The sequence below is a fragment of the Protomyctophum bolini genome, assembly GCF_963924005.1.
Source record: "Protomyctophum bolini genome assembly, chromosome: 16".
NCBI lineage: Eukaryota > Metazoa > Chordata > Actinopteri > Myctophiformes > Myctophidae > Protomyctophum > Protomyctophum bolini.
In genome coordinates, this window is record NC_137877.1 from 26,124,645 (window position 1) to 26,138,367 (window position 13,723).

General features: G+C 43.7%; 1 protein-coding gene across 3 annotated transcripts in view; it reads left to right on the forward strand.

Annotated features, from left to right (window-relative positions):
- Window positions 1–13,723, forward strand: part of epb41l5 (erythrocyte membrane protein band 4.1 like 5) — a 66,116-nt gene that overhangs the window by 7,266 nt on the left and 45,127 nt on the right. For all 3 annotated transcript variants that reach the window (XM_080785831.1, XM_080785833.1, XM_080785832.1), the window contains exons 3-7: window positions 6,841–6,945; window positions 9,756–9,798; window positions 10,289–10,367; window positions 11,019–11,063; window positions 12,170–12,222. In XM_080785831.1, the coding sequence (XP_080641957.1) occupies window positions 6,841–6,945; window positions 9,756–9,798; window positions 10,289–10,367; window positions 11,019–11,063; window positions 12,170–12,222 (325 nt within the window). The remainder of the gene's footprint in view (window positions 1–6,840; window positions 6,946–9,755; window positions 9,799–10,288; window positions 10,368–11,018; window positions 11,064–12,169; window positions 12,223–13,723) is intronic.

Sequence of the window (13,723 nt, forward strand, 5' to 3'; positions counted from 1 at the left end):
GATTGACTCTATGCATACATGCCATTTTGGAAAGAACTTGGGCCCCAACTTGTTACCTTACCGATAATACTAATGAAGGCTCTGTTCCATTCTGGTCAAACAGAGTCAGGGTGCTGAGTGTGCATGACACAGTGTTGGCTCACCCTGAAACACTGCTACACCAGTGGGTCTCAAAGTGTCCTTGATTGGGTTCCAAATGGCCCCTTACGGGTTCCATTTGTTCGCTATTTTCAGAACATAAAATTACTTGTCTTTTAGTTCTACTGAATCTCTTCTCCACTAGTCACTCCTTAACATTTTAGTCTAGTTTATATTTGTCAAAGTAATCGTCAATATATTTAGTCATAGTTTTATCATGGCTTAGTTTTAGTTAGTGAAAACAACACTGGTCACTGCTCAGCATTGAATGGAGCCTGCTGCACCTCCAGATAGACCTGGGTTGTTTGTTGTTACTCAGTACTCCTTCCATTGGAATGTTATCAGCTCTGACTTCTCCCTCTCCGTCTCACTCCCTTCACTTGCTCTCTTTCACTTTAGTCATGCTCGCCGTTTACCTAAAAAGAGCTTTTGTCTTTGGGGGGGAGGGGGTGGCTGGGGACAGGCAGCCATCAAACATGTTTAAGGTTCCGTTTATAGCAGCGTTAGACATTATCACTGGAATTTATAGGCTTGTTTTCACTAGGTTCTTCTCGCTGTGGCGGTGAATTTATTGTGTCCCATTATGCCCATGGTGTTAATTGATGTACGCATACAGGCTGCCTTGAGGTCTGTGGTGTTTTTACACTGCCTTCTTCCAGCTCACTGAAAATGCTTTGTTTGGATGCATAAATGTGTTTATTTTTTTATATATTTTTATTAGCTTGTCGTATCTTTTGGTTACGTTTGTTTAAGTTTATATATTTTAATGTCTGGCCTTCACTTGGCCCCTGACCTTACTTACTGGAGAGCGTTTTTTTTGTTTTACAACCTGTCATTCCACCGTGAAACCCACCCACGTAGCCTAATGATGTCTTCAGTAAGACAGCAGAGAGACCAACGTCTGACTTGGTAATGTTGCTCTGTGTTTTCAATGCTCTTCTTTTAGTAATGATTACATGTACTGTAGGTTTACGTCGGCTATCTCTGCCACAGCCAAGAAACTAATGGAGAGAAAATCAGGTGACATTACCTCATTTGGACAACGGTCTGTCTCGCTTAGTGACAATATAGCCAATGCACAAGCTCACAACGTGTAGAAAAAAACATGCACATTGTGAATAGCTTGCAGCTATTTTTGATTAATAATTTAATAAAAATCCAGATAGCAGTCAAATGTACCGTGTTTCTTCCTCATCACGTCAGCAATGCAAACTAAAAACAGCGATTAGGGAAGCAGCTTTGTGCCTAATTAGTACAAATTAGTACAACTAATTAGATGCCTTGTTGTTTTTGCCCGCCCCTTGGTCTTGGGGACCTCAGGTGTGTGTGTGCGTGCGCATGCGTGCGTGCGCATGCGTGCGTGCGTGCTAAAATTAAACCGAAAGGAATGGCAGGCCTAATATTATCTATGCATTTTGGCTATGTGCAATAATGCACAATAAATACCGGTAAACTATATATATATATATATATATATATATATATATATATATATATTGACTGACTGACTGACTGACTGGGCGGGCGTTGGGGGATGCGTCAGCTAGGTCAGGAGGTAATAGGGGGAGCATGGCCAAAACAGTTTAAGAACCGCTGGACTAGAGCAAAGCATGAACCCAGTGGCAGACTAGGACCTCTGAAGCACAAAGAGATGATGAGGTGTTCTGGGATTCACTGCATGGCTTTAGGCTTTTAAAGCCTCATGCTTCTACTATCTCTGTCTCCAACACACTTATCATATCAACACATATAGATAGGCTAAGTCTTTGGGAGGAACTTAAGGTGTGTGTCATTCCCACCCCCATCTTGTCTCTGACTCTGAATTGTTGAGTACAGACAGAGCGATTGTTAAATCTTAACAGTTTTCGGAAAACCTTATGTTGCTACAGTATGTATAATCAGTGGTGCTCAAACTCTTTCATGTCAAGGACCTTCCGAAATGATATGTATAATATTTGGCTGCCGACCCCCATAAAAAAGCAGAGGGTTGTAGCTTGTACATTGGGGTTAAATAGCCCTAACGTTCCACTATTTAAGGCTCCATAATGGCAGCGTCTTGTGAAAGATGTTCAAGTGGTTGTAAATAATTGGACTAGAAAATGGAACTGAATGAAGCTCCTTGACATGTTTTACTGGGCTTGTGTGTGCGTGTGTGTGACCACCCAAGGTTGGTTCCTAGGGAGACCTCAGTGAGTCGGTAGCCATGCTAATGCAAATACACATGCACACACGCACACAGACACACACACACACACGCGTGCAGCCGTGCACAGCCTTGTGATTCACTTACTCTAACGTCTAAAATATCCGTCTGTCTTGGGAGTATGGGAGCATAAAAAGGCAGTCATCCAGGAGTTGTGGCCACAGAATGAGCCTCGTATCTGATGATGAATAACTGAGATGGTTCATTTAAAGGCCTTGTTGTTGTATGAATCACCTTGTTGTTGTCCGTTTGCTGAATCACAAGAACAAGACTCTTCTCTTTGTGATTCTCAAAGTGGGGTTTGGGGAGCCTGTGAGGTCCTCCTTGGACACACACACACACACACACACACACACACACACACACACAGTTGTGTTGTGCACCTCATACGTCCGAAACTGTTACTTTTCAGCATTTACATTTTTTAATAAAAATGCAAAATGTGGCAGGTCAACAGAGCATGTCACTTTGTGTCGTGCTGCAAGCTTGTACATCTGCTATTTTCTTTTTATTATTATTTTTCTTACATAAATCTTCTCCTGGGGGGCGGGTCCCTTACAAAACACATTTTCAGATGGTGGTCCACGGGTGGCCAAATATCAATTTGGGGGTCCTTGGCACAAAAAGGTTTGAGAACTACTAGAGTGCCTCTGTGTCCTGTGTAGACGTTTTGACTGGCCCTCGCTCGGTCTCCCACTCCCTGTTGTCCTACCCAGCTGGCAGGTTGGACAGTATCTGTTCTCAACCTGTGGGTTGGGCCGGGAGTCCTAAGAACAAGGGGGGTGCTTTTGGGAGGGTGCACCAAGATAATTTGTTTTTATGTGGACCATAAAACAAATGAGTTTTCTGAGTTCTCTCACTCGACCGTAAACAAACCAACATACAGTGCAAGTGTATTACAATCGTATAGTGACAATTTAAAGGCCGATTCTAAAAATGCATTCTGAATCCTGACTTACAAAAATCACATGTTATGTTGGGGGGTAGTGGTTAGAATGGTTTGAGAACCAATGTGTTACAAGACAACATGGTACAGTAGAACTAGCCAGTGCAGACTTTATTCTATGGTACAGTAACCAACTCTCTCAGCTAAAACGACCAGCAGATTACCTGAAAATGTAGCCTGAATATCCCGAGTAACACTAAGACAGACGAAGCAGGTTGTCTTGGTGGGGGTGAGGCTGCAAACCCTCTGGTGAATAATGCTACACACACACACACACACACACACACACACACACACACACACACACACACACACACACACAATGACCCCTTTGTATGCTCCCTCCCAGGCTACTGTAGGGCTGTAGGATGCTTTGTCAGCTGCGCCAACTAGCATGGGGCCTGCTACCCGTGTGTGTGTACCATCCACTCATCTATCACTGTTGCCCTCTGTAGAGTTTAGGTGGAGGAGCAGTCAGCAGGGAAGTGTCTGTGTGTAGAACCCAGGGGGGTCCTCAAAAAGTAATATAGTGTCACAATAATTTTAACCACTTTATCCGTTTATTCATTGGCTATTCTTTTTCTTTCTTTTTTGTCGGTCGGTTGGTCTGGTCTCGTTTGTCCCTCCAAAATGTTCATGAAATTGTATTTTTGTATTATTATTATTAAGATAAAAGGTATTGTGTATATACAGTATGGTCAATTACTTGCATGAGTGGTGGTGGACCCAGACGTAAAAGGTGTTCAATAGCACTGATTCATGCAAACAAATACAAAAAAACAAAAAAATGGAGTTAGGTGGTTTTCTCCCGACAGCAACAAATTATATATATTTCAATGCACGGGTCCTTGACAGGCAAAAGTTTGAGAACCACTTGTGTAGAGGCGCCTGCAACAGAGAAAAGCATATGTTTGTAATTGTGTCCCATTGTGGTGATGCTTTGCACAGACAAGGAGGTGTAGTAAAGACATCTGTAGAGACTGAGGAGGGAAGAAGGCAGCATTAGATCTTAGTTAACCACTTGTCCTGCCGTGTAATGCCAGATGGTCACATGACCAGACAGATGGTCACGTGACCCGGACAGCCACCACTAGACTTCTCTCTGCGCTCGACTGCTGCCGTTGTCTGGGGCACTTCAACCCCTGTTACCACGGCAACCCCCTGCCGCTGTGCTTGGCACTGGGGCCTTTTGGATGAGAGACAGAGAGAGAGATCCAAGCGGAGACTGGTACAGCAGTTTCCCCCACAGAGGAAACGCCCTGTCAAACTTGAATCACTTCAAGACTTTCTCCTCCTGTCAACCTCCTAACTACATATTTTAACTTGTTTTGTTTTCATCATTCCACAGTGTCACACAAAGGCATCAAAAGCTAGAAACGCTTGTAGATCTGCTACTTTGCATTGTTTTATTCTTTGTATTTGAATCCTGAAAAGTAACAGTTTGAACATGAGGTTTCCACCCGACAGAGAGGATACGTACCGTTACAGTTACACCCTAAACATGAGGTTTCCACTAACGTACCGTTACAGTTACACTCTAAACATGAGGTTTCCACTAACGTACCATTACAGTTACACCCTAAACATGAGGTTTCCACTAACGTACTATTACAGTTACACCCTAAACATGAGGTTTCCACTAACGTACTATTACAGTTACACCCTAAACATGAGGTTTCCACCCAACAGAGATGATACCTACCATTACAGTTACACCCTAAACATGAGGTTTCCACCCAACAGAGAGGATACCTACCATTAGTTACACCCTAAACATGAGGTTTCCACCCGACATAGAGGATACCTACCATTACAGTTACACCCTAAACATGAGGTTTCCACTAACGTACTATTACAGTTACACCCTAAACATGAGGTTTCCACCCAACAGAGATGATACCTACCATTACAGTTACACCCTAAACATGAGGTTTCCACCCGACATAGAGGATACCTACCATTACAGTTGCACCCTAAACATGAGGTTTCCACTAACGTACTATTACAGTTACACCCTAAACATGAGGTTTCCAACTTTCCACCCAACAGAGATGATACCTACCATTACAGTTACACCCTAAACATGAGGTTTCCACCCGACATAGAGGATACCTACCATTACAGTTACACCCTAAACATGAGGTTTCCACTAACGTACTATTACAGTTACACCCTAAACATGAGGTTTCCACCCAACAGAGATGATACCTACCATTACAGTTACACCCTAAACATGAGGTTTCCACCCGACATAGAGGATACCTACCATTACAGTTGCACCCTAAACATGAGGTTTCCACTAACGTACTATTACAGTTACACCCTAAACATGAGGTTTCCAACTTTCCACCCAACAGAGATGATACCTACCATTACAGTTACACCCTAAACATGAGGTTTCCACCCAACAGAGAGGATACCTACCATTAGTTACACCCTAAACATGAGGTTTCCACCCGACATAGAGGATACCTACCATTACAGTTACACCCTAAACATGAGGTTTCCACCCGACAGAGAGGATACGTACCGTTACAGTTATCCTCTTGTCACTCCCATTTTCTACCCCCCCCCCTACATTATTAAATATTAAACAGAGCACCAGCAATACCAGCAAAACAATTCATGAGATTTTCAATCAAAACGATTTGCCGTCCTGTGGAGATCTCTAGAACATTGTTCAGATGTTCATTGTTCAGGTATACCCGCCCCACCACTGTGGAGTCTAGGGGCGCGTTCGGAAATGCGCTTTGAACACACTGCAAAGCACACTGTGCTCTCTTGTCGTTCGTTTTTTCAGTGCACTCAGTGCGTTGTCGTTCGAAAATCCAGTGCGCTGCTCACCGGGTGTGCCGAGTGCCCGCACTGAGCGACCCTACCCTGAAGATGGGGTTGGCCGGTGTGATTCGTGTGAATGCGTCACAGCTGTGGTCGTTCGTAAATAAGGCACACTGAACGCACTCTGTGACGTCACCGCCCACCACACTCAACAAACATTCCCGGTGCGCATTTCCGAACACGCCCTACATGTCCAAATCCTCCGGTGTATCTGGTTGGACCGAGCCTCTTATACAAGCACTCGCTCCTATGGGGTGGGCCGCGATGCACATCCCCAGCAAAAGTATAATTAATTTAGCGTGTTAGTGTCTTGCCTTGGGGGCAGGGCTTTTTTTATGGTATTTTTTGAGGGGTGCTAGGCACAAAGTTCCCATTGATAATGAATGGATGATGTACGATGATAAGAGCGCCCCTCACTTCACACGGGTGTCCTTTTCTTTACCTTTTGTGACTTTTTGAGCGATGCCTAACCACTCCAACTAACATATATATGTCCGTCCGTTTGAGTACAGCAGCACCGCTAGTTGACCTGGGGTGGCACTGTTGGGCAGCATGGCTGTGTGTGCCTCCTGATGGGGACGTACACACACACAAGAAATCTGGATGGATGTACGCTGTCGACAAATGCATCTTTAAAACCCCAGGGGTTCCAAATTTCGAGAACTGCTCTAGTAAAAATGTTAAAACAAACATTTTCTTTTTTGTATCCGCTCAGAAAAAGGCCAAAGGCGAGGAGCTGTTCGAGCAGATCATGTACCACCTGGACATCGTGGAGAAGGACTACTTTGGACTGCGCTTCATGGACTCTGCACAAGTGCCGGTAAGGAATTCACCATATAGGCACGCCAAGTTGTACCACCAGGCATGTCGTCGTTGTTGGACAGAAACCTCTTATCTTCATATTCTAACATTTTGTTCGGTTATTTTTGTGTGTTTTTTCTTTTTTCTTAATTCAACGCCCTACTAGATCATACTACAGCGTTACACAAAAGTAGCCGATCCACAAGCTCGAAACCCGGCGCTAACACATGTAACGCCATTGCCGGAGATCTTCGTCAATTGGTCTTTTTTTGTGTGCTTTTGATTGATGAAGTCGTGATGCTACTCACGTTAGCATTGGATTGCTAGCAGGTGTTGTCAACAAGACTGGAGCGCGCCATCTTGAACTGTGCGCGCACCCACACCCGTTCTATCTGTTTCTTTCAATCGCTGTTATCTCCAAATACTTCTCCCAGATGGCATTTCTGGCTAGTTCTACTGGATCACTTCTCCACTAGTCCTCCCAACATCGTAGTCTAGTTTAGTCTTAGTTTTAGTCATCATAGCTTGGCTTTCATTTAGATTTTAATATTTGTGGAAAATGTGACTTTTTTTGGAGCAAGTGTGTGCGCGATGAGACCCTGGCGAAGAGCTCCTCCGGACCGAACTCCGTAATGGCTTTTGTCAATTAGTAGTAGGGATTTTGCTTAGTTTTCCTCAGTGGAAAAAGGTAGTGGACAACATTAAAAGTGGTTTGAAGAGCCATGGCAGAGTGAGGGGCAAGGTTGTGTTTGCAAAGCAAACGTAATAAGACCAGAGGGAAATATTAACCACATTAACCCTGGCGCATATCATTATAAGCAAACGGTCTTAAAAATAGCCTAGGCCCTCGTACGCCGGTGTACTGCACAGTGAAAATGGCAGATACGACAAAATATAAATTAGGTTTAAATATATCAAACATTATACATTTACATACAAAGAAGATAATATATCATACTATAATGTATTACTTATGTGTGTAAATACATGATGTGGTACTAGTTTTGATATGTGTCATGTTGTACTGAAAAGCTGCTATTGTGTTCTCATTCAATAATACTAAACTGAACTGAGCATGGGGGTGTGAGGGGAGTACAGTACACACTCTGACCAACACACAAAACTTATTTATTTCGCAATATTTTCTTTTTTGTTGTGCTACAGCCTCAGCTGCATTTGTTATTCAACCTCATCAAATGGCATACCAGTGCATTCTATCACTCTCCCTAGCCTTTGCTTTAGACTTGAAACCTCTCCCCCATTCAGCTCCTTGGTGGGAGATTTTTAGCCAGAGATTTTTTTACCTTGCAGTTCACAGCCTAAAAGGGATTGCTCATGGGACTATTGTAGTCTCCGGGAGTCAGCCTCCATGCTATGGAAGGCAAAGTGCTTTCAAGTTGTGTGTCCGCCCACCGTCCCAGTGAGATCATACTGATAGTCTGTGAGGGCCGTGGAGGGAGGGAGGGAGGGAGGAGAGCTGGACTGATGAGAGAGGGGGGGGGGGGCTGAGAGAGAGGGAGAGACAGAGAAATGAGGGAGTGACTGAAGAAGTTGTTTGGAGAGGGAGAGAGAGTGTGAGTGTTGTGGCTACTGGCTAGTGAAAGAGGGGGCAAATGCATGGATTCAAGTTCTCAGTCGCCACAACGATTTGAGTCATTTGGATTCCATAGAAGTCAGCTGGTCTTCTATGAAAGCAATGTCGTGCACCGAAAATAGCAGATCTACAAGCTCACGGCGTGTTGTGAGCTTGTAGATTGGCTATTTTCGGCTATTAGTTATTTTAAGATTAAAATAATTATTTTAAGATTAAAAGATTAAAAGAGTTATTTTATGATTAAAGAGTATGACCATGAAATGATAAACAGTACATGTTCAGATGCACATCCTCCATGAAACGGGAATGGTCTCAGAAATCATGTCATGAAAGTCAAGAAAGCAAAAAGGTTAAAGCCTCAATCTGTAATTTCTTGTAGAACAACCAACACCATCGATAATGGCTTAAACATCATCATGACATTTTCTGTCCGGAGATTTTATTTAGCTTCATTCTCACACAAGAGTGAGACGGAGGCAGGTATAGATGGAGGGACATGGCAAGTAAAGCAGGGGAGCAGAGGCCACAAGAGGGAGGGGAGGGCTGCAGTAAGGAATGTGGGGGAGAGAGTCAGAATTCTGCGACAGCCCTGCCGTACACACACACACACACACACACACACACACACACACACACACACACACACACACACACACACACACACACACACACAGTCACTCTCCTTGACATTGTTCATGCCTCACAGAGCCTGAGCTTCCAAAGGAGTTACTTAAACCAACACAGAAAAATCACTTTCTACAAGCTCAGGGTATTGGGTAGATTTGGATTTTAAAAACTCTGTCTGTCTGTGTGTGTGTGTGTGTGTGTGTGTGTGTGTGTGTGTGTGTGTGTGTGTGTGTGTGTGTGTGTGTGTGTGTGTGTGTGTGTGTGTGTGTGTGTGTGTGTGTGTGTGTGTGTGTGTGTGTGTGTGTGTGTGTGTGTGTGTGTGTGTGTGTGTGTGTGTGTGTGTGTGTGTGTGTGTGTGTGTGTGTGTGTGTGTGTGTGTGTGTGTGTGTGTGTGTGTGTGTGTGTGTGTGTGTGTGTGTGTGTGTGTGTGTGTGTGTGTGTGTGTGTGTGTGTGTGTGTGTGTGTGTGTGTGTGTGTGTGTGTGTGTGTGTGTGTGTGTGTGTGTGTGTGTGTGTGAATTCCCATGAATGTACTGTATCTCTGCACGGTCTGTTACTGCTGCTAAATAATTCTCATGAATGAATGTTATCACACTTGTCTTGTTTCAGCATTGGCTGGACGTCACGAAAAGCATCAAAAAGCAAGTCAAAAGTAAGTGTACCTGCCCCATACACACACACACTCAGTCACTCACAGTACACACACTCTCTCTCACACTGTTGTAATTGTATCTTGAGCGACCACTTCAACTTACTCTTGTCTGTACTAATACTGTATGTGCGAGCAAGTGTGTTCTATTGCATGTCATTGTTCTGTCTGCCAGTTTACCAAAAATCACTGTATTGAATGTTGACTAAACGTAATGACCTCCCTATTTATTTCCTCTGCCCAATACTTACGTACGTTACTCATGCAGGGGTGGGCGATATCGTGATGGATATACAAAATGTGACATGTGACCCCACATGAAAAAAAATATTGTGATTGTATTGTGCTACTTGAACATCTTTTGAAAATAAATTGATTTATGTTTCCATATCGCCCACGCCTATACTCACATAGGATCCATGTGTGCATTTCTGTTTTGTATCGACACAACTCAAATGTTGTCTATCCAATCCATCCATGTTGTTTTTGTCAGTCGGTCCTCCATACTGCCTACACCTGAGAGTCAAGTTCTATTCCTCAGAACCCAACAACCTACACGAGGAGCTCACCAGGTAGGCACACACACACACACACACACACACACACACACACACACACACACACACACACACACACACACACACACACACACACACACAGTCTTGAGGGCACACTCGCCACATGACTACACTCAAGCATGTAATATGTATGCATAGCGTCCCTGTTGGGCAGAAACCTCCTTGTATTCTAACTTTTTGTTTTCGTAATTTATTGCCCTACTGCAGTGTCACATGCATGCCAATAGCAATTCTGTTCAATTCAAACACACTGTTCAAAAACCTAAGAGTGATTGGTGGCGTTACGGCATTTGTATTATTATTTTTCTGTTGTTGACATGCAGTCTATAGTCTAGGACTATAGGTGATCTCATAACCTATAATTATGGTATTCAAGAAACCATCATTTCTTGAAGAAAGTCCTGTTTTTATTTGGTTTTCTGCTTGAAGTAAAGAAAAGGAAACGTAAACAAATAAATGCTATGAGTGAGGTCGGTTTATCTCTTCACATTGAAGATGTATAGGTGCTTTGGCTTAGAAAACATACAGTGTTGGAACAGAGCAGTTTCTCCCTTTTTCCCCCTCTTCCATCCATTATATTTCAGTTGATTATGTTAATGTGTCATTGCTTGCATGTATCTTAACCTAGCCATTCTCTTGTGGCAGATACCTGTTCGTGTTACAGCTAAAGCAAGACCTTCTCAGCGGCAAGTAAGTACTGCAGATCAGTGGTTTCGAAACTGGGGTTCAGGCCCCTTCCCTACTTACCGATGATACTAATGAAGGCTTTGTTCCATTCTGGTCAAACAGAGTCAGGGTGCTGCTATTGTGCGTGTTGGCTCACTGGAAATACTCTGGTACACTCAAAGTGTCCTTGAGTGGTTTCCAAATGGCCCTGTACGGGTCTGTAACTCTGAGAGCGTACAAATGGAACCAAATGGACCCTTACAGAGACATTTTGGTTCCATTTGTACACTCAGTTTTGGGGGTCTTGTAGTGTACACTAAATGGAACAGAGCCTTAATTACTACAGTAACTTGGGAAGGAAGTGGGGAAGCGGCCCAGAAGCGAGTGACTAATTCTCGTACCAGTTGCCGTGCACTTCCGCACGCCCAACCGCCTCCCCATTCTCGACAGGATGACAGCGCGAGCTGCGAGAGAAGAACATTAATCTGCACTGTTCCACAGCATGACAGCCAGGCAATGCTGAAGTTGTACAACAAGCGCTAAATAATATAGATGATAGTGTTGGTTTGTAAAGCGTTATACTATTAGTATAGAGCCAAAGTCCTGATGCAATCGCTCATCCCCTGGTTCACTGAAGTTGGAGAATAACATGGGGTCATCTTAAATTGTCTCATATAAGAATTGTGGTCCAAAAATAAACAAACCGTGTGGTCCAAAAATAAACAAACCGTGTCTGCGATATTGTTGGGGATGTGTCTCTGTATCGTTTATGATAGTCAGTCAATCATATTTGATACAGTCTGTCGGGTGGGCGCAGGGCAGCCCACGGCAACTGGCGCAGGAATTAGTCACTTGCGGCAAACATTGTGAAAATAGCCATTCTACAAGCTCACAACTCCTCGACTATATCTGTTGCATCACTAGACAGTGCCCCACACTACTGTAAGAGCCTTGCATGTTTATGGAAAGGCCATGTCTTTGGAAATATTAACTTAACTTTTTACTACAATGGAATTAGTGTTGTTGTGGTTTTGGTGAAGGTAGAGAAAGAAGGGCATGCAGAGACATAGACATTTGGGTTGCATTGCCATCGTTGTTTGTGTGACTGACTTGTGTCTTTGTGTGTTCAGGTTAGAATGTCCATTTGAGACGGCGGTGGAACTTGCTGCCTTCTCACTGCAGGGTAAGCAATGCTCAGTGACACCCCCCCCCCCCCCCCCCACCCCCCCGACACACCCACTCACACACACACACACACACACACACACACACACACACACACACACACACACACACACTCTGAGGGCTGATATGGCTTATTAAATTCTTTGTCCTATTATCACTCCTCTCATCAGGGGGAAATAAAGACTGGGTGTGGTAAGATTTAAAGGCCTCCTCTGTCTTACACCTCATCTGCACAGGCCAGGAGCAAGCATTCCGACGGTGATATCCCGTGAAAAACTGTCCTGATATGGAGCGTCGGCCATTACATGGCCTGAACCAATCAAATTACCAATAAATTGTAGCTCGCGGTGGGTCAGGACAGTCTCATTGAAAAACATGTATTCTAATGAGATTTTCTCGCTCGCTTGCATCGCTGGTGTTAACCCATTGATGCCTGAGGCCGAATCTGGGAACGCCTTCTAATCTAGGGCCTGACCTAAGGTTTCTGAAAACCTTCAAATTCTGATGATTTCTTTTTTAAATAGTTATGTTGCTACATGTATAGCAATAGCTGATGAGACACAGAGAGCGCGCCAGCATCAAGGGTAGAACAACGTATACGTTGCACCAGGCGTCAATGGGTTAAGCATTTGAATCGATATCCAATGTCGAGGCCAATTTCTGATGGGTCACTAAAGGGCAAATTGCTTTAATGTTGTTTGTCCATTTTCCCCAACTTGTTTATTAAATAAAGAAAAAGATTTATTGTTTGTAATATTGAGGTTTCTGGGGCTATTTCTAGCCTCGAGTGATTCAATATTTCATTGCTAACTAAATTCTACCATAAAACAATATTGGCCAACTGTCAGCTTATGGGGTTGGAATTGTATTTGTTCCCCAAATGCCCGGCAACATTGAACCTGATTTTATTTACACTTACAACTTGTTGTGTCAGCTTGTAGGTAGAGGGAAAAGATTTATGTGAAATTATTCAATTTTTTTAAAGAATCTTCAAAAATGGCAGATGTTCAAGCTGTCCAATCCGCTTCGGGCCCCAATCAAAATCAGTGGTCCACAGCGATTTCGGACTGTCTCCATAGAAACGTTTAGCGGTGTAACAGTGTTGTAGTAGTAATAACTAAGGCTTTCTCCTCCAAACCAAAATTAACAAGCTTTTTATGACATCGTTAAGAGCAGATATTTCCTGTACTCGGAGTCAGACATGCAACATTTGGAGAATTTCTGTCAGTAGGAATTATGGCATATCGGGGAAAAATTGGTTTCAAGGGAAGAGGGACAATTTTCTGTAGAATGGGACTGAACACACACACACACACACACACACACACACACACACACACACACTGACTGACTGTGGGGAAATGCCAGCTCATTAGTGCCCAGTCCTCTTCGAAGGCCCCCTAATCTCCCCTCATTCTCTCTCTCTGTCTCTTGCTCTCTCTGTGTCTCTCTCTCTCTCTCTCTCTCTCTCTCTCTCTCTCTCTCTCTCGCTCTCTGTT